This window comes from Rhinichthys klamathensis, unplaced genomic scaffold (assembly GCF_029890125.1).
Source record: "Rhinichthys klamathensis goyatoka isolate OS25496 unplaced genomic scaffold, OSU_Roscu_1.1 h1tg000004l_1, whole genome shotgun sequence".
Taxonomy (NCBI): Eukaryota; Metazoa; Chordata; class Actinopteri; order Cypriniformes; family Leuciscidae; genus Rhinichthys; species Rhinichthys klamathensis.
This window is the reverse complement of record NW_026606557.1, coordinates 2,107,730-2,134,429: the sequence shown is the minus strand read 5'-3', so window position 1 is coordinate 2,134,429 and position 26,700 is coordinate 2,107,730. Positions and strand designations below refer to the sequence as shown.

The 26,700-nt window shown below is 39.2% G+C and overlaps 1 protein-coding gene across 3 annotated transcripts in view; it reads right to left on the bottom strand.

Annotated features, from left to right (window-relative positions):
• The window catches only part of LOC130085445 (caskin-2), a 72,693-nt gene that overhangs the window by 39,528 nt on the left and 6,465 nt on the right, over positions 1-26,700 (bottom strand). For all 3 annotated transcript variants that reach the window (XM_056251207.1, XM_056251213.1, XM_056251220.1), the window contains exon 3: positions 3,882-3,933. In XM_056251207.1, the coding sequence (XP_056107182.1) occupies positions 3,882-3,933 (52 nt within the window). The remainder of the gene's footprint in view (positions 1-3,881; positions 3,934-26,700) is intronic.

Genomic DNA, 26,700 nt, shown 5'->3' with positions numbered 1-26,700 from the left:
ATCATTAAGTGGCATGCAGAAACAAGGGCTTTCCCAACAGTGTCGCAACTCCAACATAGTTTAGATGGGTGTATCTGACGAATGCATGTTCAGGTCCAAAATCAAAAGAAAGCATAGAGTAAATGAAGACTATTTTATCACTATTAAGATATTTTTATAATAACTAAGCACATTCTGAACAAAAATTATCATTGCCACTATGACTTTTTTTTCTTCATTATCCTCAGTTGTGATTCCCATTATCCCATTCGAATTACTGTATTATTAAAAATACTGTTGTTGTTGTTGTTTATTTGATTGGCATAATATAAATACATAACAAACTCTAACACCTTTTACAAAATTGTGGATATTATTTTATATTATATATTTTTTTAAGTATTTACTTATTTATTTACTCATTAGTCTGGCATGATTTTATGTAAATTATATGGAGCCCTGCACATGATATGCAGACAAAAATATATATATCGTGGCCACAAATTAAAGGCACAATATGTAAGAATTTTCGATTAAAATATCCAAAAACCACTAGAACAATGTTATATACTGTATTTTGTTGACTTTGTGTACTTACATTATCCCAAATGTTTCCAACATTATCCCAAATGTTTCCAACAATGTTTAAATCCAGAGAAATCAGCTACTTTAACCAGTGTAACGGACCGTGTCATTGCGTCGCATGTCAATGACGTCATATCCGCGCTACACTCGATTTCTGGTTTACTTCTGTAGAAACCATGAAAACACCAGCGACTCTTTAAAACATTATGTTTTATTAGACAGATGAGGAACTGTTTGGATATTTTTAGAGACAGAAAGCGAATCATTGTTATACATCTCAACACGGTTAGTCTTATTGTTTGAAACTCTCGTTTTCTTGATTGTAACATGTTTGTGTCATGCATCGGAGACAACACTATTTTATCAAGTGGCTAGCATAGCATAATCAGAAAGAGCTTTATTTGTAGTAACAGTAACACAGCATTTTCTCCACCTTACAATACATCTTAAAATAAGTTGCATGCCGTTTAGCAACACAAGTCATCCAGCTTTTATTAATATATTCTTATATTGATCTAGATTACTGCAGCTGCAACATGTGTCTCATGCCAGTCACAGAGCGAACGCACAGAGTAAGGTTATAACTGTCAACACACTCAAATGTATTTTGTTGTTTTGACCAAGTAAAAAAGCGCTGCATTACCTCACAATTTTAATCCGTAAAAATAAAGGGACCTGTATGAGCAATTCAGCACTTGTCGCTGTTTCATTAGAATAAAATAAAATAATGTGAATTTAAGTGATCAAACGTAACTGTAATAAAGTTCAAGTTCAGGGATGAATGAGGCGAACGTTAATCGTAACTTTAACCATAACTTTATTCGTAAAATAAACATAAACATCAAAACGAAACGAGAGTCAGCGGCATATTAGAATAACAAAAACAGCAACGTAAAATGTCCCAGGCTCTCGCTGCCGTCCTGCTTCACACCACAGTAGGGTTAATAAAACTTGAATACATTCGCTCATCCATGAACATGATTTCTGTCGGGTCCCGTCGGATTGCTTTCCATCGGCTGTGGAGGTGAAGACGACACTCCCATGAATCCACACTCATTCACAGCGTCATCAAGCCACACCTTTGTTATTGTTTTAAATGAGCAATATTTAGAGGCGAAACTTACATACTGTGCCTTTAATCATTCGTTCTCTAGTTTTAGTAAATCATGCCACGTTGTACTAATTCGTTCACCCGTTTTGACTGAACCAAAACAATGGAACAAATTATTATATTGTGTGCATGATTTACTTTAAACAACAAGGGAATGAATTAGTAAAACGTGCTGACATATTAGCAAGTTGTGGGAACTATTTGTTCATTCATGGCCACAATATACGTATTTTTCCCCGCATGTCATGTGCAGGGCTCTGTATAATTGTAATAAAATGTCACAGAAATAAATCCTAATGGTCCTAAAAAGTAGCTTAATTTTCTTTATAAAATGTATAAATATATTAATAATGTAATACATAAAAATATTTTCACATTTTTATGATTTTGGAGAGTAGTATGACCCGCATTGTTAGTATAAGTGTGAAGAGATTGTTTTCAGATAGGATGGCGTAATAGATATGTATACATGTTTTGTTTTTGTTTTTTTGTGTACATGGTTTATCATGAAAATGTCTCGTTAAAAAAATCAAGGACCATAAGGAAAATAAGTTAATGCAACTTTGTGTTATCCTTCACAAAGAAGTTGTAACAATGTTAAATTGCTACTTTTTATGTCAAATAAACTCAAAGTCTAACTCATATGTTGCAGATTTCGTAAGATTCAGATTCCTCTTCCTACACATGGGTGAGTCTATGTACTTTATTCCCATTAATAAGTGATACAGGTCTCTGCATGACTGTGTTACACACACTCTAAGTGAGTTCAGCTAGCCTACATCCTTTCAACCATTTTTCCTGTTTTCCTCTTCTGTCAGTAAATTTCCATTGGATAGAGATGTTATATAACAAAAGCCGGTCAGTAGATACCATGGCAACTTAACCGAGCAAAATAAAACAACGTGACTGATGCATCTTGTTCAAACTCAGAGTGGACCGCTTTAAAGACGTCAGCCAGTCTAATCCACAAGTTTATCTTGAATATTTCTGGTTATCCATTTAAAATGCCATATAGTGGCATATTTGTTCACACCAGCTACACAAGAAAGCAGACCAGCACTCAACAACTCCCATAAATCTCCATCCATCATTCCCTGTTTTCCTTTTGCCTTTCCAATCCGGCCTCAATAATGGCTGTTCGGTGCTTTGTAAACACTATCTAATTCGTTACGGTCCTTATCCACGAATGGCCATCTCTGACCCCTCGACTGGCCAACCCCCCTTTCTCTTCTTTACGACAGAGAGGTGGGGTGGGGGGTTTAGTCTCGACTTAAAATATATGAGGTCAATGTACCGTTTTACAGCCCTGAGAGAGGCCCATCTTATCTCAAAGACACTGTTGACATAGCATGTTTTAATGGACTGTGGGAGCAACGATACTTGGTCAGTTTAAGACGAACCACAGGTAAGGGATCTAGTCTTATAAACACAGGCTAATAGCTCATAGTGCACTTAGTGTGTATATGAAGTTGGCCAAACATGATCATTTCAGCAAAGATGGATGAAGACACGGCCGATTTATTATTCAGCGGTCTGTCAGAGAACAAACAGAGAGGTTAGAGGTGTGCGGAGAGGACATTTACAGCATTTTAGCTTAAGACTAGCCTGGTTAAAACCAGACCATTCTCAGTTGTAACTATTATTTTAATGTTAATATTTTAATAACATGGTTTTGGCGGTTATAGAGTTCTAATGACGGTGTTCAACTATAACCGTCACACCCCTAGTTCCACGGCGGCATCCATCTTTGTAAATGTACAAAATCTCCTTCACCGTCGCTGTGCTGTCGTCATCGTGTAAAGCCCACCCCAACGTTTCTGATTGGTGCCGCGATTTCGACGTATTGGAAATGGGCTTGAATGAGCTCTTTGCCAGACTAACTTTCAGAGCAAATCTAAATTTGCCGGAAGTTGTCTGGGTTTTCCCAGGCTAGCTTAAGACGGTACCACGAATGTGCTGATGTGATTCAACAACTTCCCAAAAGCTTGTCCCTATCAATTTCAAAAACTAATCATGATGCATCACACAGGAAGTCAACATGCACGAACATGATCACACTGACACTCTCAGGGAACGTGGGGCTGTGAGATAAATATAAGGTTCAAAAAATGCTGTGAAAGTGTTCACTGACTCTGCACTTCACATCCCTGTGTTTTGACCTGGACATGTCCTTATGAGATTCACCCACAACAGAACAATAACTCACCCGTCTGGATCCTGATAGTTGATGTTCAGCCTCTTGGTGGAGCCCAGTAACTCTACAACACAAGATAAAGTACACAGACGTCAGCTTCACATGAAGAAAGTCAATACAAAAACTATACTTTTGAAGCAAAACAAGATGCTAGGGCTGAGATTTGCATCAAAACCTTATATATGAGACACACAACCTGGAGTTGTGTACAGTGTAAAGAAAGTCATAGTGGTTCAGAACTGATGGTGAACTGATACTAATGACTAGAAAGCAGGGTGCCCAGTTATATTTTTACTATTTGGTCTGGCTAGTATTTCAACTATCACCAATTCCATTTCATCTCAATTGATTCGGTCTGGTTCTCGAGTTGTCCTGAGTACATCCTAAAGAGTCACGGCTGATATGCCACATGAAGCAAATGAGAGGGCTGTGTGTTGACAGGCTGTCTTTCATTCACCGTTCGCTGTGTAATGTGTGATGATCTCTAATAGACTCTCATCAATACACAGGATCAGCAATCAGGTCCCACGTACAGAAATAACACAGACATATTCACTTGAATTTTACAACAACCTGTAACAAAAAAAGTCAGAATAATTGGATAGTTTGAAGAGAGCATTATGTGGGGTTTGAAGTGTTTGTAGGCCTTGCTAGGTAGTTGCTAATGTGTCGAGTGGTAACTCTGGAAAAATAGATGTATTATGAGTGGACGAGTGGATTTCTGCAAGGCAGTTGTTAGAGTGTCCCTGATGGTTTGTAAGTGGTTATTAGACAGATATATTTTGGTGCCACTAGCGGTGCAGAAATGACTGCACCTCTAACTTTCAGGTTCATAACTTCATGCTAAAAACGAGTTGCTAGGTAGGTAGTTCACATTGGTCTTTCCCATTAGAGCCCCGGAGGGCGTCTGGGATCCAGACTGATGAGATGGTCTGAGGACCTCTGGAGATTCCTGTTAGCTTATTAGGATATACAGCACTAAATAACATGGTCTCTTCCTGTGAACAACAAAGGGCACTTCATTAACCTCTGACCTTTGCCTGACCTCACTGGCCAGCTCAGGGGGTGTTAAACTGGCAGGAGAATGGAAAATAAGAGACCACTCAATAGTGATATTGGAGTCTTTGATCTTCAGCAATGGTGGCCCTTAAGGGAGACAATTCTTCTCCAATTCTTCTGAAGACCATAAGCCAATATGCCAAAACCACATCCCTTAAAATGTTCACAGGAGTTTTGTAAGTTTAGCTTCTGAAAACATCTTCTGAAAGTGAAATTGAACTCTACTTGGCTACCCTGCATGGCTGGTTTGTTGATACACTGAAATAATTTCCAGAGATGTTAATTATTGTCAGAAGAAAGATATGGAGATATAATTTTTAGCCACATCGCAGAGCCTTAATTTACACTTGGAAATATGGCCTGCATTCTTTTCCATGCTCCTTTATTATATTTTGTTTCATTATTCAATCTACATGTTCTGTTTTACCACAGCTTTCATTTTGTACTTCCAAATCCTTCCCGAGTAATGACAGAACAATTTAACCAGACCACAGGAACGTCATAGGAACCACAGTGTCCGCCTAAAGGTGAATCGACTGTTTGTATACCCAGTTCGGTGAGGTCAAAGTTCAAGACAAGGGGGCATTGGGATAGAATTGGACCTAAAACACAGACACTGGATACACCCACGATGTGGTGTCACAGTGATGATCCATCACCCGTCCTTATTATGAAGCTGTCACAGCCATAAGTGACCAAAACACAAAAAAAACCCTTTGAAGTCAAGCTCTATAACCTCAATTGACATGGTCTGAATGAAACCTAGTTACCTTCCATACATAATGAGAAGCTTTGAAGTGAAGAGCTCTTCCTTAAAGAATGGGAAACAAACCCGAATCGTTAATTTGCTTAGGTTATTTCACTTAACAATTCCATTAACGATTCTTTTAGTACTTTTGAGGGAGCTGGTTTGTGTCTGACTGATTTCTTTTGCCTTTTTGACTAATTCATTCAAAAGAACCTGCTAAAAAGAGTCATTTGTATGTGAACCGGACAACACTGGTCGTGCTAAAAAAACACCTTCTAAGACGTTCATCTGCTAAACATTTGTTCAAGTTATTTTTAATGTCGTTTATGAGCTAGAAAAAGCACCCCCTCTTTGGTTACCACACTGCTGAGGCTTAGAATAACTACTTATTTTTTTATGCTAAAATTGGCAGGCATAAAGAAGAAAAGGTTTTCCACCACAAGAATGCATTTGGCCGTTTTTGCTCAACTCTGCACAATTGAGAATTTAGCTCTTGAACTGCAACGCTGACTGCGATGCAGGTTTCTGCTTGTTTTTGTGAAGTATTTTGTAAAAAAGAAAGCACTAAATTTAGACAACCACTGCTTATATCAAAAGTACACAATTATATGTTCATCTACAAAAGAACAGCCAACGCCTTTCACTACTATAACTGACAATGTGTTGGAGCCAAGCTGTAAACATACACACCCAAAGGAAAAGCATGGCTCATGATTTTACTCTGGCTGAAGTCACACAGATAGATTGTGCTGCCATAGTAAAACATCACAGGCTTTGTTGCACAGGTAGTCAAATCAAAACGGCTATGGTCTAGAATTTATGGCTTAAATTCTAGACTGAGTTTTGCTGCACGCACTCAGAAACATGTGGACAGGTCTATGAATGAGAACTTGGAAGCTGGAGTCTATTTGATGTCTGATTTTGGTGCATTTGAACAAGTGGTCGGGCTTCGCTACACGTGTACTTCTATTAAAACTTACGGATGTAAACCACTATTGATGATCAAATTTGCATCTATCTAGTTTTGCATACCTTGCATACCAGAAGATAACAATAATCACTTTTCTGTCATTGTTGTGCAGCATTAAATGGAGAGTTACTTAGTACAATGTATGGCCAAAATTTCAACACAACACTATGGTGGCTGTAAGAAAGGTCTTCAGGATCAATAGAAACCTTCGGGCAGATATGTTGAAGCTAAATTCTGCAGGAAATTGAACCAGCAGGAACAGGACTGGACGCCCATGACCTATTTGGTAAAGGTATTACTGTGCGTTTTATTCCAGAACATGCAGGTGCAGTAGATGGACTGTCTCAAAAAATGAATTGGAAAACAGTTTGGAGAAGCTTTTGGAGATTCTTATATTTCCCTAAGGTTGCATCAAGGTTGCAACTGCCATCAAGTGTGGCTTTGATCCTTCAGCTAAATGTTTGATGTTTGATTTCCATACACCGGCTCCTTCCTGCACACCAACCCGCCCTGAGCAGTTCATGACCACTGAACAATGGCTTCATGACTGGCAACCTTCCTCTTCTGTAATGGCTACTTAAGAAACTTCTCGATTAAACAGAAAGAAAGCAGTCAAAAGGAAGGAGTGGACTGCCTAGCATCTGTGGCTGTTTCAAATGTTTGAGGCCTGAAGAATTTCAACAGACAGTCAGAGGTGGCAGATTCCAGGAAGTTCACAGCTCCATTCCAGTCCTCTTGACCTGACAATGGAACGCTTGCAGTGCTGGGAGATTACATGTTTGGAGAAGGAGAAATGCACTTCTACTGGTCCTCTTATCGGCTGTGTAAATGAGGCTGGCGACAGCTACCCCTCTGTATGTTTGTACCATATCATCACTGGGAAACTGAGTCTTGCTCACAAAACTAGGCTGTTTCAGAGCCCTGCAGTGTTAACACAATGGTGCGACAAAATTCTTCACCAAGAAAACGAATCACAAAAACCAAGTACACTACAAAATATGTTTGGCCATATAGTATACATGTTTGGCCATAGTATACACATTTTCTTAGCACTTGCTTGATTATGTCACCGGAAGCATGAGATCATAGGAAGAAGGAATTAGGCTTCCTATAGTAGCCCTATACTTAAGGTAACATCCATATCCTGTAGGGGTGTCACGATTCTCCAAATCTTCGATTCGATTTAATTTTCGATTCTAAGTTCACGGTTCGATTCGATTCTCGATTTTTACATTTATTTATTTTAAAGCACAGGTTGCTATGCCATTTTTAGACTAGTCTTTTTATGCAATATAATATCGGACCTTTGTTCGCAATGTACCACACTACATTGTCAAATTTAAAACATTTATTAACAACATAAAGTGCTTATAATTTAATATAATAACTTATATCTTTAGTCAATTGGAAATGTAAGCAAAATAACCTGCCACAGTTTCTCTTTTGTAACTGCAGTCTTCTTCACAGAAGATGACATTCAAGTTCACAAAACAAACAAACAGTTATTGGTTTAACAGATAAATCTATGTTTTTGTGGTGCCTGCGGAGATGCCCTGTCATGTTAGTCATGCTGCCAGTGGAAGAATATGGTACACGCACATAGCAGAGCTTGCAAACTGTGGCTTTTTTGAAGCACGAACGCGAACGTTGTCAACATACCTCACTGGAAATCCAAAATACTTCCACACCGGCGACTTCAATGAAAGAGTAGGGGGTTCAAGTTCTGTCGATGGGTCTCCTGCATCTGCAGTTGCCATGCTATCTTCTGACTGGCTGTGGCTAAATTAGAGGAGGTTGACTCGCAGAACTTCAACACGCGTGTTTTTTTCCGCTTGGCACGCCGACCGGACGTGACATGGGGGCGTGGCAACATCGACGATTTCATTTTTTTATTTCAAGTTCGAGATTGTGACTTAATTCCGGTGACACCCTTAATATCCTGTCATCAAGATTTCCTCCAGCACATCAGTGAACATCTGGGATCTTTCCCACATCTACAGACAGGAATCTTAGACACTGATCAGGGCAAATGCATCATCCCTCTCACCGTCAAGCTCTTTCTCTTAACCAGTCTCAAGTTACGTAATGACACCAAATTCCAACCCATCTTCATTGTTTTGGTCATCTTTCTAGCTCTTGTGAAGCGCACATAGATACCGTGCACAACGAGAGACAGGGAGGCGCAGTGCACTTCTGCACCAGCGGGCAAAGACAAACCCATTTCAGTTCACCTACCATGTCTTTGGTGGTCTTCTTTGTTTACACGTTGTTTCCTTCATGGAAGAATACACTTCCCTTTGTGAGCCACTTTTCCGGTTTGTGCTATCCCAAACCAGAGGTGGGGAGGGAAGAGGGGGTGTCCGTACAGACGAAGGGATTGTAAGAGCGGGGACAGAGGGTGCAAAAGCAAGTGTGACCCTTGGCGAGATTAGGTGGGGGGTCTGTTGACACAGGCCCCATCGAAAGCAGCCAGGCTTTCAAGGACTTGGGATAGGCCCCTTATTGCACTTCCTTCCCTAGACCATTGTTCCAAAAAGTAGGATCACTTAGGCTATTGTGTACGTTCAGTCTTCCCCAGTAAAACACTTCCAGGTCTCCATCCAGAGGGTGAGAAGATCTCCTGGTGAGCTCACTCAAGAAACACTTTTGTTGTTCTTGCTTCTAGTGGGTAGCACATGTGCCACGGCACTTATCTACGGTTTGAACTTATTCCATGGCAGTTCCTTGTGTCACAAAATGGCCACGGTGGTCTCTCTCTGGATTAAACCTTAACATCAAAAATACATATTCAGATTCTGGAAATCAGCTATATTTCAATGTCCATCACCATACATTTCACTGAATCATTTTAACGTTTCATTTGTGCCATCACTTACAGTGATCATGGAAGAAAACAAGACATTATTATTTCTTACCATGTAATTTACTGCATTGAACTTTTTAACATCTACAATTTACTTGGCAACAATGGCTTTTACTTCAAAATGAAGATTCCTCTGATTGAAAAATCTTAACTATCAGCCAGCCCTGAGCACTATGAGATGTGTCAGGCTGTCAGTTAAACTACATACTCTACATTTTATATGCAGCTAAGAAAAAAATGGTGGAAACTGAGCCAAGTAATTTGTTCCACACTATCCCCAGCAGTTCCCCTGAGATGATCACTGCAGCATTACCGGCAAAACATTGCCTGTGAATGAAGATAAAGGTGAACAACTGGCCCAGCTCATAGTGATTCTCATTTAGGAGGGATGGCAGACCTTTTACACACTTAAACCTCTCCACACTGACTCACGTCAGCCTGTTCTCAAGAACCCTGATAAATCACTGATAACAGAGAGTCAGGTCATCCGTGAGATATAAAGCTGGTCTTTATCTGTGTTATATCTGTCTTTCCAGTATTTTAGGCCTTAAACTTTGCATGCAAGAAAGAAAACCCCATACTAAACTACTTGCAACTAAAATGGCTGCAAATGAAATAAAAAATAAATATATGCGACTCAAGTCGTGTCAATGATGACAGTCAGGAAAACTTTGTGTCTACACTTTATTTTGACATATTTCATCTGGTAAGAAGCTGTTTGTTAGTTACTTCCAGTGTTTTCTACAGCACTAACATACCCTAACCCTAGTGTTTTCGTGTCACCCCTAGATGACACTACCTCTTAACCACCATCTATTTCGTGCTATTCTGTAATTTGCCAACTACAAAAAAGTAATTTTAGGAGGCAGCGGCTCATTTTTCTTGACTCTGGAGCCTTGAGAATGTCAACTGTGACGTCTGGGAAGAATCAAGAGGGCTCGTAGTATGATTGAGGGAGGTACGGAGGATGGATTAACGTCAAGTTTAAAGAGAAGCAGGGAACGTACAGAGTTCGTGCTGTCCTGCTGCTGCTGAGGTTTGGGATGCCCTTGCCTGCTCGGGGTTAAGCATCACAGCGTGTAAATAAATAATCGTTGCAGATGGGCCCAGAGGCGCATGTGGTCACGCATGCAGCCAACTCAAACACCCCGCAGAGCTCCCCCTTTAAACATACGTATCAGAGTCCTCTGAAAAAAGTTGGAGAAAGTTGGAAAAGACAGGAAAGACAGTTAATGCTAGGACTACTACTAACTATTAGTTAGTTTGTAACAAACTCAGCTCTGTTCTTAATTTGGTTCCACCATTTGTTTTCTGAAGGTAGAACTTAGCTAGTGGGTTTTAAGTAATTTGTGGTCACATAATGACTTTTATATTTATCTATACAATAAGCAGTCTTCAAATTGAGAAAATCTTTAATTGGTAAAATTACATTTCCATTGAAATAAGGTGCATAAATAGTCATGAAATAATATAATTAGTCATTTAAATACTTTTTTATTAATATATTGGTGAGCCCATTTCCGCCACAGCTAAGCTAAAAAGTACCTTACTGGTGCAATCAGCCCCTAGAGTCTCAAAAGGTTAAATGTCAAGAAATAAAACTCTGAATGTGGAAAGAAAATCCATTCACTAGATTATTGAGGAAAAGAGAAAACTTTCATCTTGGCTTTCATATTGTAAGTTTTGAAGGATTAGGGTCATTTCCTCCACAGCAGAGGAGGAGTTCGGAACAGGGCTGCGACGTCCCCTAAAAGGGTCAGTAAATGTAAGTTGGAGTTGATCTCAGGAGTCAGAGGGCAAAGGTTGAGCACAAGATTAGTTTTAACACCACAGTCTTAAGCTTAGGAAACAATAAGCTCCAACTGCTTTTGTGGGAGAGTGTTCAAACTCATTCCATGGTGACAAACCAATGCTAAAACAAACAAAAATCATATGACCGTTGGCCTTTTTCAACAAAATGTAAAAGTTCAACGTTTGATCATTCTCTTAAACTGGAAAAGTGAAAGATCACTGTGTTCCTACAGCATTCTCAAAGTTCGGCCCAATCCGTGTCTCCTCAATGAAGCTTCTCACATTGTTACAAACTACTTTAACGCAAATGCCAAAGTAATTTGCAATGATTCAATTTGCTTTCAAGCTAAGACCTTTAAGAATATTAGATTAAATGCACAGCTGCAGCATCCAATTTCTCCAAAAGCCATTCGTTAGAACTAGTCCTAAATGCACTGAGGAAAATAATAGAATTGCCATTCGGTTTTTGCCACGCCTTCAACTTTAAACACAAGACTGCATTTTTGAAATGGCATCAAATCACAAAATGTTTCAAAGAGCGCTGCCATTCTATAGAGAGACTGTGGCAGACTGCCGCTGCCAAGGCCTGGATCTGTGGCCTCTGGAAGGCTATGCATATCCAAACCAAACACATTCCATGTTTTTATGTCCTGAAGAAACCAATCCTGGTTTTCCTTTAAAGTCAGATAAAAACAAAATGATCTCTAGAGACGGAGCAAGCAATCTCTATACCAATAAATCAGTAATAGAAGTCCGTGGGTGTGCTGACTACGTGCATGACAGATTTCTCAGCTCCGTCTCAGTCTCGGGGAGTCTGTTGTGTCAGCGGAGTCGTGCTGTCACAGGGCTAGCAGAGCAGTTAATGGACACGTCTGTGACTGCACTGCGGTCAGGCCGTGTCACAGAGGACAGAGCAGAGTGCGAGACACGCTTTCATCTCCGTGCCAAATGATTGGGCCCGGCAGCTGTGGGGCCGGCCACTGGGGAGAGCAGAGAGGAGGCCCTGAAACTCGCAAGAGAGCAAAACACTTCTTAAACAACTGTAAAATCACTGATGAGCAGGTCCTCTGCGAATATGTACAACACATGCTGAATGCCAATTTTCAAACTGGAATGCCTGTCATTCACCAAGTTCTACACATTCCCTGCTCTTCACATATTGCTTCTTTAAGTGTAGTAGAGCAGTGGTTTTCAGTCCTGGTCTTGGGGAACCATTGCACAGCAGTGTCTCTCTTATCTGACACACTCACGTGCAGTTCATGTTGTTCTCTCTAAACAAGCTGATGATCTGAATCTGGTGTGGTAAATAAAGGTGCTTCTCAAATGGAAGGCTGCATCCTAGTCAGGCTGTGTCCTTCATAGTCCAGAGTCCTCCTCAGCATTAAATGCTAGAATGGGACGGTCCAGTAAGTGCTTATGGCTACGTCACACATGTTCCTGCCCTCATGGTCACGGCACAAAAATACTATTAAAATGTCATTTTGGACAAATATTTTGTATTAAAATGATACTTTGTATTGTATCAACTGGCTTTCTAATAAAGGGATAGTTCACCCAAACATGAAAATTATGTCATTAATTGCTCACCGTCATGTTGTTCCAAACCTGTAAGACTTTCGTTCATCTTCAGAACACAAATGAAGATCTTTTTGATCTTCTGAGAAATCTGAGACACTTCTGTCCCTCCACTGACAGTCTACGCAGTCTTTCAAAAAGTTCAAGTTCATCAAGAGATCGTAAAACTAATCCATATGAATTGAGCGGTTTAGTGCAAATTTTCTGAAGACACGATCGCTTTATATGACGAACAGATTTAATTTAGGATTTTATTCACATATAAACATTCATCAACTCACACATCAAATATGGTAAACGGAAGCTCAAGTTAGCTCGCTTGATGTGGAACCAATGAGGTTCATTCTCATGTTACGCTGCGCGTTTGATCTTCTGCAAGAACCAGTGTGTTACATAACGTGGTGTAGTGAAAAGCACGATGAAGACTGAGAATAGGAATAAACAGGATTTAATACAAAACTCAGGAGGAGAACACTTTAACACAGTATACCATTAACGAGAACAGACGAAGACTGAGGGAGACTAATCAAACAGACAAGGAAAACTAGGTCACAGGACTAAACCAAAATGAAACGTAATGAAGGGGGAACACAGAACATAGGCCTACATGTTACACAATGAGGTTCATTCTCGTGTTACGCAGCACGTTTGAGCTTCAGCAAGAACCAATGAGGTTCATTCTCGTGTTACACAGCACGTTTGAGTTTCCATAAAACCCAATGAGGTTTGTTCTCGCGCTTCAAGCAGGTTCGGTTGAGCTTTTGTTTATGTTCGCTGACCAATGTTTATATGTGAATAATAGACTAAATTAAATCAGTTTATCATATAAAGCGATCGAGTCTCTTTATAAAAATTTGGACTAAACCGCTCAATATGAATTACTTTTAAGTTCTCTTTATTAAGTTTTTGAAGAGTCAAAGTGATAGTTGCTTCGCAGTGTTTTTCTGTCATTTTTGGACCTTGGTTGAGTCAGCCAACATACAGTTTTGAATTTGTATTGATCTCCTGTGAAGTAACTCGATCCAGGTATCGGAACGGTACGTAATTTCCAGAAATCTCATTAAAAAATGAATGATTTCAGGGTGCTTTGTCATTGTAATTTAATGTCGCTTCATTTAACACAATGTGCCATGGTTAAATAAATACTAAGCAGATTTCCCCAAAAAATCAGAACGGAAAAACTGGAAAAAAAAGTCTGGGGCTGCTGATGATGTGTTTCTGCACGTCTCAAGAGTAGACCCATGACATCTGATGAAGAAATAGCAGACTCAAGGAAATGTTCTCGCTATTCCAAAAGAGAAAAAAAAAACTTCTCAACTGCTTCATGACAAGAGGCCGCCTTAATTATACGTGTGCAAGAGCTCCAAAACTACAATTTGATGAGTAAAGTGCAAACAGGTTATGAAGCTAGTAATAAAACAAACCATAAATGTAAAGTGCAGCCTGTCAAGACAGAGAAAAATAAGATGCTGTCACTCTAAATTACGTAAAAGCGTTACACTTTTCTGAAACAACACATAGTATAAAGAATTTTAGAATGGCGGAAAAGCTTTTCATTAATATTTGTAATGGCCCAAACCACCATCCAGATCACAGGTGCAAGGTTGTGCCAGTGCCCACAAGGGGAATGCATTTCAACTAGGATTAAAACAAGCCGTAATTTCCTCCTCCTGCTTCCTATTATGTCTCAAAAGCAACAACAGAAGAGATGGACATTATTGAAGAAGAGGGAAACATCTGTTCCAGTCATGGGTTTTCCCACTACAACCAGAGGATCGGGACAATTGCATTGGAGGCATGTGAGAATAAACTGAAAATAACACTCATATTCATGCAGCACTCCACATCAAGTCATTGATTTAGAGAAAACAATTGATCTAGGATCAGAATTGAGCGAAATAATGGATCTTCAATTAGCTGGAGCTACAAATGGTTTTCAATACGGTGTGTGCTGTCAAGAATTGTGGTATTTCTGAAAGAGAAGAGTGTGATGCAATCCCTCAAATGTTGGCCCAAATTACACAGCTTATCATTTTGAGACAGTCCTCACTTACAGCCACCGCTTTAGGTTTTGAAACCATATTTTAGGGGTAATAAGGTAGAATGCAAAGCCTCATATCGTAGCACGCAAATGATCAGTGCTCTGAATGTGGGTGTGTGTGATACACGTGGACAAGGCAAATATAAGAGAGTCACAGCTCCAGTGTTGAGCAGCTGCAACACCATGGCAGGCGTGTTTCTGTGTGGCTCTCTCACGGTTTGTTGACTCAGCAGAACATTCAGTGTCACTTTAGCACAGGTGATGACACTTATGATGAGGATGATGATGGAGGAAGAGGCCAATCAAAACTGCTGAATATGTGGTATGTTGACGTGTTGATGCAGAGGTGGTTTACTAAGCATGTTCTGCTAGTAGTCATTTAGCTAAGACTTTTATCCAACTTGACTAACAGTTTGCTTATTGCTGGTTCAGTCTTCCATGAGGTTAAAGGGATAGTTCACACAAAAATGAAAATGTTGTCATCACTTACTCACCCTCATGTTGCTCCAAATCTGTATGAGATTTTGTTTTCTTCTGTTGAACACAGAAGATATTTTGAAGAATGTTGGTAATCAAACAATTGACGGTAGCCATTGACTTCTTCCATGGTATTTTTTTTTTCTACTATGAAAGTCAATGGCTAACCTCAACTGTTTGATTACCAACATTCTTTAAAATATCTTCTTTTGTGTTCAATAGACGAAAGAAACTCATACAGGTTTGGAAAAACATGAGGGTGAGTAAATGATGACTAATTTTCATTTTTGGGTGAACTATCCCTTTAAGTGTCTTCATCAAGGGTGTAATTTGTCCATCCAAATAAGCAAATCAGAGTTTTGGCCACTACTTCACACTCCCTTTTACATAAGCTTCACTGTTCGTAAATTGTGTAGCATACAGCTGTCAAATGTATTTTTAGTTTCTAGAAATATCAAAAAGTATATTTTTTGACATTTTCATGACAAATAAGCACATTTTCAGCAAAGCTAAAACACAAATTTCCCATCACTGTAACCCAAAAAAGAGATAAAATTTGATTATAGAGATATTTATACTGTCCATCCTGATAGTATACTTTGTACTTCCTTTAATTTGTGCTGATTTAAATGAAAACTTTGTATTACAGTAATAAGAAGCATTAAATGAAGAAGTAGTTTGTTCTCGTCTTTCTTTTGATTTTGGGGTGAAAAGTGATCTGATCTGTTTTCACGAGATTCACTTTTTAAAACAAAAATATAAAATATTTTAGCACCAATTTCATGGGCAAAAAAATATTTTTCTTTAGAATGCATACAGCAGCTAAAACTGTTATTCAACACCACACACACACACACACACATACACGCACACACACACAAAGGAATGCATTTTGTTCTCATGATGAAAAGGAAATTCACACCCCATGCTTTGTTCAGAATGGCTTTTTTCCTCCTATCCCAAACTTTCATCGCTTTACCCAGAATCCACTCCCACTCTATATTTCACAGAGATCACGTGCTGCTGGCATGTGATTGCCCGTATCCGTCTGAGATACGCAGGCGCTACAGGAGATAAGGTGACAGATTAACAGCAGAGCGCTTCTCCTGCCATATCTGTGCTTTGGCTCACGTCCGCTCATCTCCATATGAAAAGAGCTGGAGCATTTCCATTTCTCCCGTTAAAATACATTAAAATATATCTATCTTAAGTAAATTGTAAGGATTATGTTCTGTTTGGTTTTCCTGTTTTCCTGTTTTCCTTTGGATGCGTGTGCTCATATGTGCTCATTGGTTGCTATATATATATAAAGGCCCTCATTTTCAGTTTGTTTTTTGTTCTTGTCTCTGTTAAGTGGTTGTTCTGTTCCTGCTTGTGGATAACCTCCTGGCTGTTTGTTATTTTGCTTTATTGTTTATTAAAGTTTTATTTCTGCATTTAAATCCTGCCTCAAACTCTTCCTTGCTGCAAATACACTGTGACAAATTAATTAAACATAATTAAATTAAACATCATTCTTTGAATGAAATAGAATTTGAAAAGCTCAATTAACACCAAGCATCACTAGATAGTTGTAATTTGTATGACTTTCTCAAAAAAAGGAGCAGCATTTAAAGTGCCCCATTATATTTTTCAGATTTTACCTTTCATGCAGTGTGTAATATAGCCTAGCTGTTTGTGAATGTCCAAAGATTTAAAGATCATCAAAGTGCACGTTAAATAAAGTTGTTGTCTCCCAAAAGAAAAAGATTCTTGAGATGCACCTCAATAAATCTGAAATATACACATATGTATATTGTGTATCAGTTAATGCTGATGAAGAGGAATTACAGTTGCATCATTTCATAATGTACAACAAAAGTAAAAACTTATTACTGAGAAACATCTGGCTCAAGTCGTCCTTGGGGTAGAGGTTTGGGTTGAATAACTAGTTCTTCCAATGTTTCATCATCAGACTCGCGCTCAAATTGATATGGTAAAATCGATGCCATTGTTCGAGCTTTTACAGTGTGTACAATAGATACCTATCACAACAAACTGAGCCATCTGTCCAATCAGAGCAGAGTAGACCAATCACAACAGACTGGGCCATCTGACCAATCAGAGCAGAGTAGACCAATCACAACAGACTGAGCCATCTGACCAATCAGAGCAGAGTAGACCAATCACAACAGACTGGGCCATCTGACCAATCAGAGCAGAGTAGACCAATCACAACAGACTGAGCCATCTGTCCAATCAGAGCAGAGTAGACCAATCACAACAGACTGGGCCATCTGACCAATCAGAGCAGAGTAGACCAATCACAACAGACTGAGCCATCTGACCAATCAGAGCAGAGTAGACCAATCACAACAGACTGGGTCATCTGACCAATCAGAGCAGAGTAGACCAATCACAACAGACTGGGTCATCTGACCAATCAGAGCAGAGTAGACCAATCACAACAGACTGGGCCATCTGACCAATCAGAGCAGAGTAGACCAATCACAACACACTGGGTCATCTGACCAATCAGAGTAGAGTAGACCAATCACAACAGACTGGGCCATCTGACCAATCAGAGCAGAGTAGACCAATCACAACAGACTGTGCTCAACTCGTGGAAAGGAGGGGGTTTAGAGAGACAGGATCTTTGAGCAAGTCATTTTAAATTTTTTGAGAAATTAAGTGATTTACATTCTATATTATGAGAAAATGTAAGTGTTTTTTTACCTTTGATGCATGTAACAATAATGACATCCAAAACAAAATTAGGAACTTTAAAATAGCATAATAGAGGCACTTTAACCAAATTACAGTTTGTATAAAAAAATAAATAAAAAAAACATTTTAAGAAAACATTAATTAAGAAATTTCACAAGAGCAAGTCAGATGTTGTTCCGAATATTATCCCGGCTTGAAGAATGAATGAATTGGTTTAGTAAAGGATTCAATGACTCACTCATTACGATCAGTAGGTGTCATAAAGGTCATAAAGGCCCACTTGTTGCTACTAACTGGTTTAAAAAGCCCCAGTGCTGGTGGATTGTTACATCAGAATTATTGGAACAATCAGCCAATCAAATTCAAGGATTCAAAATTCAACTGCTGTATGATTAAAAATATCCCTCAGTTAGTAGTGTTGCTATATTTAGTTACTCCCCAACCCTGATATCGCCATTATCATTAGGGATGATGTGCATTATGTATCATTCATGGACGATAATATCGTAATTGTTGTTTTAACGATATGGAAGCTGACAATATCAAGTATGTCACTTACTTTGCAAAAAAACAACAAACACGCCTTGAGAGAGCAGCGTGATATTGGTTTTATACAGAAGTTTAACCCTCTGGTACTCTTCGTCATTTTTGACCGAAAAATGTAAAGTTTTGATTTGATTTAATTTCTTTACTTCATCGGAATTGTACGAAACTTGGTAAAGGTTTTGGCACTTGCTATGTGAACACACGGAAAAATCATGGACATGATTCGAAAAGGTTTAATGTTCCTGAAAAAAATAGTCACACTTGTGCTCCTCGCGGTCAAAAATGACACATTGGAAATTAATGGTAGACGAATTTCATCTAGTGGAAGCTTTTGGTACTGCGGCCAAACAAAATCTGACTGAATGCTCATTTATTGGAGATATCAACCTCAAATTTGGAACACACTTTAGATTTATGGCTTTGATTTTCTTGCAGTTTTAGAGTAAAACATGTTTTTGAAAATATAGATTTCATATAAAAAATTTGAATAGTATTTTTGTGCATTTTTCATTGCAATAAACGTAAAATTCTGTAGCTAAAACAATTTCCAAGTAATTTGCCAAGTGTCGTCTTTAAAAAGAGATCAAACTCAAGTCTGTGCTCCAAAGCATTCACGGTTTACACCAGTTTAAGTTGAAAATTTAATTTTCAGGTCTATGCTCGAAACATGGATTATGCTCGTAACATGGATTATAATTACTGCGTAAATATAATGTAGTACCATAAAATCCCCTAAAAATACAAAATATTAAATAAAAAACATTATCAAACTAAAATACAGCACATTCCTTTCATTTAAAAAAAATTAATAAATTCTGTAATTTTTGACCGCCATGCGAAGAGCACCAGAGGGTAACAAAAATGTAATTTTTTAGACCCAATATTGTCTATTTTGCCAACAAAAATATTTCCAAATAAAGCCACAACAGAGCGGTTAATATGTCTCTATTTCGTTCCGAAATGATTCAACATTTTTTAATGAATCGGTTGAATAAATGACAGGCCTAAACCAGCCAAAGAACTCACTCGGTGTGTAAATATCGTCTGATTACCATTATCGACCATTATTTTAAAAAGTATCCCCCTGTGCAGTGCAGACTGTACACTAGTATAGTGTTGTGAAGTGCCCTCGTCCACGACCGTCTCCGCACAGAAAGTCTTGCAGTACCTGTTGAACGCACTCATTCAAACTCTATTAGAGGACACAGAGAGCGCTGTGGGGCGTACATTCCCTCTAGCTGACATCATCTCTCCTATTCTTGTGCATTTTTTTCCCCCCTCATTCAAAGTTTGGAGTGTTATGTCGAAGCCTGGACAATGGTTGGCATGCTCGGAGAAGGAAGAGTGCCAGAAAATGATCTGTGAAACACTAGGCTCAAGGCAGCTGTGGCTCATAAGTCACTGCATACAGTGTTCTGAGGTAATATTGACCTATTTTCCACATACTACCAGATTCTGCTCCCGCATTCCTGTGTGGAAAAGAAACGTGGCGTAGTCACTGGTCGTATGCGACGGGGCTTATGCATTAATTGACTTCAGTGTTATGAAGCTCTGGTGGGGTTTTACTAAAAGCTGTGTGCACTTATAGTAACTTTCCATCCCTAAATACAGCCAAAAAACCTGCTGGGATACTGTGCATGTAAGCTAAACGACAGCAAAGCGGCCTTTGAGGGACTGTTCTGTGGTTTATTCAGCATTAGTCTGGCCTCAGGCAAGACTGTAGCACTTTTCTCAGCACGAGTCCTCTGTGTCAGGAAGATAACGTTTGAATGCGCATTCATAGGCAGAGAATAATTGCCGTAATCTCAAAGCTATTCAGTGACACACTGAAGACTGCATCTGCGAGATGGACACAACAAATGCAGGATAAGGAGATAAGACCGCGACGGAAAATAAACAGTGCATGGGTCAAATGCACACACACAAACAGGATGATTTCAACCATTCAACTGTTCAGATGGTTAACTACTTTCAGAATGTAATACGATTGTGTTTCGGGCCTCTAACACACACGTTTCATGTGGAGAGTCACTCATTTTTTTCTGATATTCTCAGAAAACAAAAATTTTTATACAAATTTAAGATACAATTGAAAAGTATGGGGTCAGTAAGATTTTGTTAAGAAATGAATACTTTTATTTAGCAAAGACACATTAAATTGATCAAATGTAAGACTTTGAACTGTCTATTAATCGAAAAATCCTGAAAAAAATGTATCACGGTTTCCCTAAAAATATTAAGTAGCACAACTGTTTTCACATTGAAAAGAAGTGTTTCTTACGGAGGCTTGCTTTCCACAGTGGAATAAAACATTTAAAAAGATAATTGCGACTTTTCTTCTCACAATTGCGAGTTCTTTCTTCAGAATAGTGAGATATAAACTCGCAATAGCAAGTTATAAAGTCCATTTATGAGGGAAAAAAGACTGACTCATAATTGCAAGTTTACAATCTGAGAGAAAAAAAGTCAGAACTGCGAGGTAATAATTCGCAATTACTTTCTTTATTTTTTATTTTGTGGCGGAAACAAGCTTCCATAGTTTCTTTAGCATCACATCATAAGCTATATATTATATATATATATATATATATATGGCTGTTTGGTTGAAATGATCAGAGATAATTCAGGTGACAACAGCCCTTATAGCCTTATATAGGAATATTTCTCATCTTCTGAACAGCACCTGACATGCTCTCAGGACGTTTCTCTTTAGCGAGCCAATTAAACATTTAGCAGGCAAGTGTCAGACTCGACAGACAACCACCATACAGAGACAGAATTTCACAGTCTGTCAAAAAGGGTTTTAACACGTCCCCTTCAATATGTCCCCCCCGACCAAAAGGAGAAAATCTCATTAGTTTCCCCTAGTTTTTTTCACTAGTAGTGATGGGGGTTTGCTTGATATAAAGGAGCATCATTAACATGCAGTTTAACCACAAAGTAATGAATGAAAAACCACCACAGTGGCTCTTTCAGAGGATCAAATGAAATCATCTGTGATTCTGATGTTGAGCGGCGTCGATACAAACTGAGAAACCACCACCACCGGCTCTTTGAGGTCAAAACCACATTCATTGAACTGAGTATTAAACAAGAGAAAACACTGATGGGGAACTTCTGCACCCTGAATCCAAGATGCTGGAGGTTAGTGGTGGGTGGTATGACCAAAATCTTATTCTGTAAAAAATTGGTTTATATGTCAAATAACCATGAGGTAGCCTAATTCCTATACTTGGATAATCCAGTTAATTAAATACAATGGTACTTAATCTGAGTACATTCTCAGCAACGAGGATAAACACGCTTTGTGCCGACCACAATGTGCTTTGTGTGGCGAATTACTGGGTGCCGAGAGCAAGAAACCATAGAAGTTCAAGAAGCATTTAGAAACTCAACACTCAATCTTTAAAGACTGTAAATGACACTTCTGTTGTTGATGCATGTACAAAATTGTCGATAATCATCATGCATGCTTTTGTAACATTACAAATGTCTTTGTCACTTTTGATTATTTTCATGTGTACTTGCTGAATAAACGTATTCATTTCTTTTAAACAAAAAAATCCTACTGACCCAACACTATGACAGTTTTCTGGATTGACAGAGGAAATGATGGACGTAGATGAAATTTCACTCTGGTTGAAGCAGCAAAAGTACAAACCAAACGACAAAATGTGCCAGTCGCGGCAGGCTGGGACAAAAACTCAGATTTACATGGAAGAGATTTGTCACTTTATCATGTTGTATCTTGTACCTTTGAAAAACATGTGCCTACAAACATCCCAGCACTAAAAACAACAGGACTTAGAGGATCAAACGTCTGGCGTAAATCTGGAATCATAAAGGATTACTCCATGGATTTAACCCAAAACATTATCACACTAACCCACACAAACAAATTACTGCACAATTCCACCCAAACCTCAGACTTCCATCTCTTATTGGAAAGAAAAAAGGGCAAGAAGAAAAAAAAAATCCATCCTACAAAAACCAAAGTCAGCGTATATCGAACGTGCTCGGGACTCACCATGAGAACTTTATCAACATACATACAAACATGGAGATCTAAAATAGGTCATGATAAGACCAGGACATGATAAGAAGGGTCTCATATAATACCCTGTAATCTGTTTGGCCACCATCTGGGTCTTCATCATGATTTATGAGAGTCTGAACGGGGGTGAAAGCAAACCTGCGCTGGCAGATGTCAAGGGGAGCAACGGATGCGTTCATCATCAATGGATGCATTAAATGTTTGTTGGGTTGCGCAGCCTGGGTGAGCACGTGTGCGGAGCGCAAGGTGATGAATTAGTAAAGCTGCGAGTTGGAACAAAGGGTCGTGGGTAATCTGACAGGCTGCGGCGCAGCCCCTGAGGGACTGAGACAAAGCGGCGGGAACGAAGGGGCGGAGGCATGCTGGGAAGGCTAGTCAGCTGGCCGGGTCTTCTCCAGCCTGAAGGATGAGGGCCACAAAAGCCCGCCGCGCGTTAATGACTGTATGAAAGCGATTATGACCCTTAGCGCACTAAAGATGACATTATAGAGCAATAACTCAGCCTGTGTGCCACTCACACAATGGCTCGGGCCTTGATTCTGGCCTGAAAAGACAAAAGAGAAGGTTATACACGAGATCGACTCGTGACCCTGTCCTGCCTTGAAGTGGCTGTATTATCTGTGTGTGTTTACACGCACTCGGGTAAAGAATAGCTGAGGTGGTGCTGGGTTATCATACTGACCTCTCGCTGGCCTTGGAAATCAAATCCTGAAGCTTAAGTCCAAATAAAAACCCAACAGTCAATTGTAAAGGTAGAAGTCTCGATGACCAGGTGTTAAAGCGGCAAGGTGTGTAGAGAAAACAAAAAAAAACCAAGGCTGAACCCGAAATCGCCCCCTATACCCTCAAATAGGGCATTATTTGAGGGGACAGCCATTTGTAGTGGTGTCTGAAACCATAGTGGACGTTATTGAGTGCAATTATTCAATCCCACATTGCACTGCAATAACAAGTGTACAGGCGATGTACGCTCAACGGCTGTCTGAATTCACTCCCTCGTTTTCATTCACTTCTTCAAGTGAACTTCAAGGGGTCGATTTCGGATACAGCCCTATTCTTAGACCTATACTCAGACCTATACTCTTTTCCATGAGGCCCAGGCAAACATACTGCCAAGTTACCGGCGATAAATACAGGCACCTGTCCAACAAGAGGACACGATCTTCAAAAGACAAAGTTCCCTGTGTTTTAATGGATAATTACAAGCACCTTCGCAAACATGTGAAAAGGTCACCTGCAAGGTACAAAGGTATATTTAGGGCTAAGGTCGCCCCAGGTGTGAAGTCGCATGAGAGTATTTTCCTTTCAGGACAGCGATTATCTTATGATGTGAATATACAGTGCAGTAACGTTCAAAAGTTTAGGATTAGCTTGTTTTAATTTAAAGGGGACATATCATGAAAATCAGACTTTTTCCGTGTTTAAGTGCTATAATCGGGTCCCCGGTGCATCTACCAACCCAGAAAACATGAAAAGTGACAACCCAGTAACTTTGGGTTGGTAAGCCTTTCTCTGCAAGCATGTCAAAAAATAAAACAATTCTGACGTAGGAAGGGGATCTTAATTATTATAATATTACTGCCCCTTAATCTACACGTTTCCACCCACGGCGCCGCCATTTGGTTTTCGCGAGCGACAACAGTGTAACCAGTTCTAACGCAATGACAAAAGTTCGAGCAAAGCACTCAAACCGTTCTGTCGTTGGCTGCACAGAGCACTATTTGACCAAAAAATGTCACAGCTGTCTTATAAAGAGCTCGGGGAACTGTCAACTTGTGTAAAAGTTAAACATGACGGCACATGCAAGTTGATGAGGTGAATCAATATAACTCCACAACAACTGTATAACTGTATCCACTAACCATTCAGAAACGTCCAGGTTAAGTCTAAACGTGTTTTGTTATTGACGGAGTATCCGAAGCTTGTGTAAAGGATCGTCCGTCTTCTGAACGGGGTCGGGGAGCAGCAGCTCATTTGCATTTAAATGGACACACACACAAAAATGGTGCGTTTTTGCTCACGCCCAAAAAAGGCGAACTTTGACAAGCTATAATAAATGATCTGGGTTGTCTTTTGAGCTGTAATTTCACAGACACATTCTGGGGACACCATAGATTTATATTACATATTGTGAAAAGGGGCCTAATATGTCACCTTTAAAGAAATTAATACTTTTATTCAGCAAGAATACATTAAATTAGGAATGCACCGAAAGGAAAATTCTGAATGCACCCGCAAAGTCATAAAGGTGTAACTCTTTTAACGTAAAATGGTCCCAAACATAACTCCGGCACGTTCGCTTCATTTCTCCTCGTGTCTGCTTTACGTGTTTCACGGTTGAGTAGCACGCATGCACATGACCTTGCTTAATCGACTATCGACCCGTTTTAGCGATTCAATTATTAATCGATCGTTAGGGCTTCAACGATTAGTCGACGTTGTCGACAACGTCGACAATAAAAATTTGTCGACAAATATCTTTGTTGTCGAGTAGTCGTTTGATCTCACGTGACCTAATGTAAGGGCCTGCAATCCCGCGATTTGACCGCTACGGCGCTGTAGCGCTAGTGTAGTGCAGACCTTGCAAATGCTATTGCGGTAGAAGAAAATACAGCGCGAATTATGACAGTGCAAACGAATCCGAACTAGCAAGGTTTAGGTTTGGGAAAGTTTCACAAAACTTCAAATCAAGAATGCTGTCGTGTGCAATTTTCACAGGAGCACAACATGCATGTTGGAGTGCAAGAGGAAACATCCCGGCAAAAGAGGAGCCGGTGAGAAGTGAGTGTTCTCCAGCTGGAGCTTACTAACCAGCGGCAAATCTCTCTTTATTAGAGAATGCAATACTACTAATAATAGTAATAATATTATCAATAGTAATATAATTACAGTAATGTGATGACTTATTTTGTATAGAATAAAGCTTGATCCAGCTTAGGAGTCAGGGCTGTTTTTATTATTGTAACACTATTAGTATATTAGGTATTATTATAGTCTTATCACTTGCCTGTATTTTGTTCAATAATCATGAAGACTTACAAAACGAGATGTTATAGGCCTATCCTTCCTATGATATAGGAACAATATCATGGCAGTTACTTTTTCATACTATAAATTAAAAGGTGAATGAGAACGTCTCTGTCAGCTCAATTGTCATGTAAAAAAAGATTGTAATTTTATAATTATAATAATTGTTTGCAGATTAATATTTTACCATTCTTTGTGTCCTGAAGTAAATGTCCCTTTTTCTGTTTCAGTTCTAAGAAAAGCAGTGGGCCTATTAAACAATGCTTAGAGAGCATTTGTGTGTGATTTGAGTTGGACCGAAATCTGAAAACTTAAAGAGAATGACCTGTTTAGTTGGCTCAAAGTTCATTAAAACAACTATTTCAAAAGCTGAAGTGATTTTCTTTTTTTATATTATAGTTAGAATATGTATAACTCAATGTTTTAAATAATTGGAAAAGCTGAATAATCGTTCCAAACTTACTGATTAGTCTGTGAAAATAATCGATGATTAGTCGATTAATCGTTCCAATAATCGTTAGATTAATCGATTACCAAAATAATCGTTTGTTGCAGCCCTATCGATCGTTAATCATTAGTCATCGATTAATCGTTAGCATCCCTAGTTTCTACAAAATAATACCATTTCAATTTAAAATGCAACGACTGATTTGCACAACTATACTTCTTTACCATAGTAAAACGACTGTAACATACAGACTTTAGTGGCATATTGCATGTTATCCCAGAGAAAAGACCCCGTTTCTCTTCTGATGCCTGGCAGTTTGTGAGGTCTTATTGGGGGAACGTCTGTCTCTCTTCCCCTCTACAGACTGGACCACATCACAGAGAGCATGGGCTCTTTATGCTGGAGTCGAGTGCACACAGCTCTCTCCTAATGTGCTGCCATAAAGAGATAAAAGTAGAGTGCACACACGCAGTAGAGTCTGTTGATGTTATCAGGACCCGGTTGGCAAGATGTTCCAAAGGCCAAT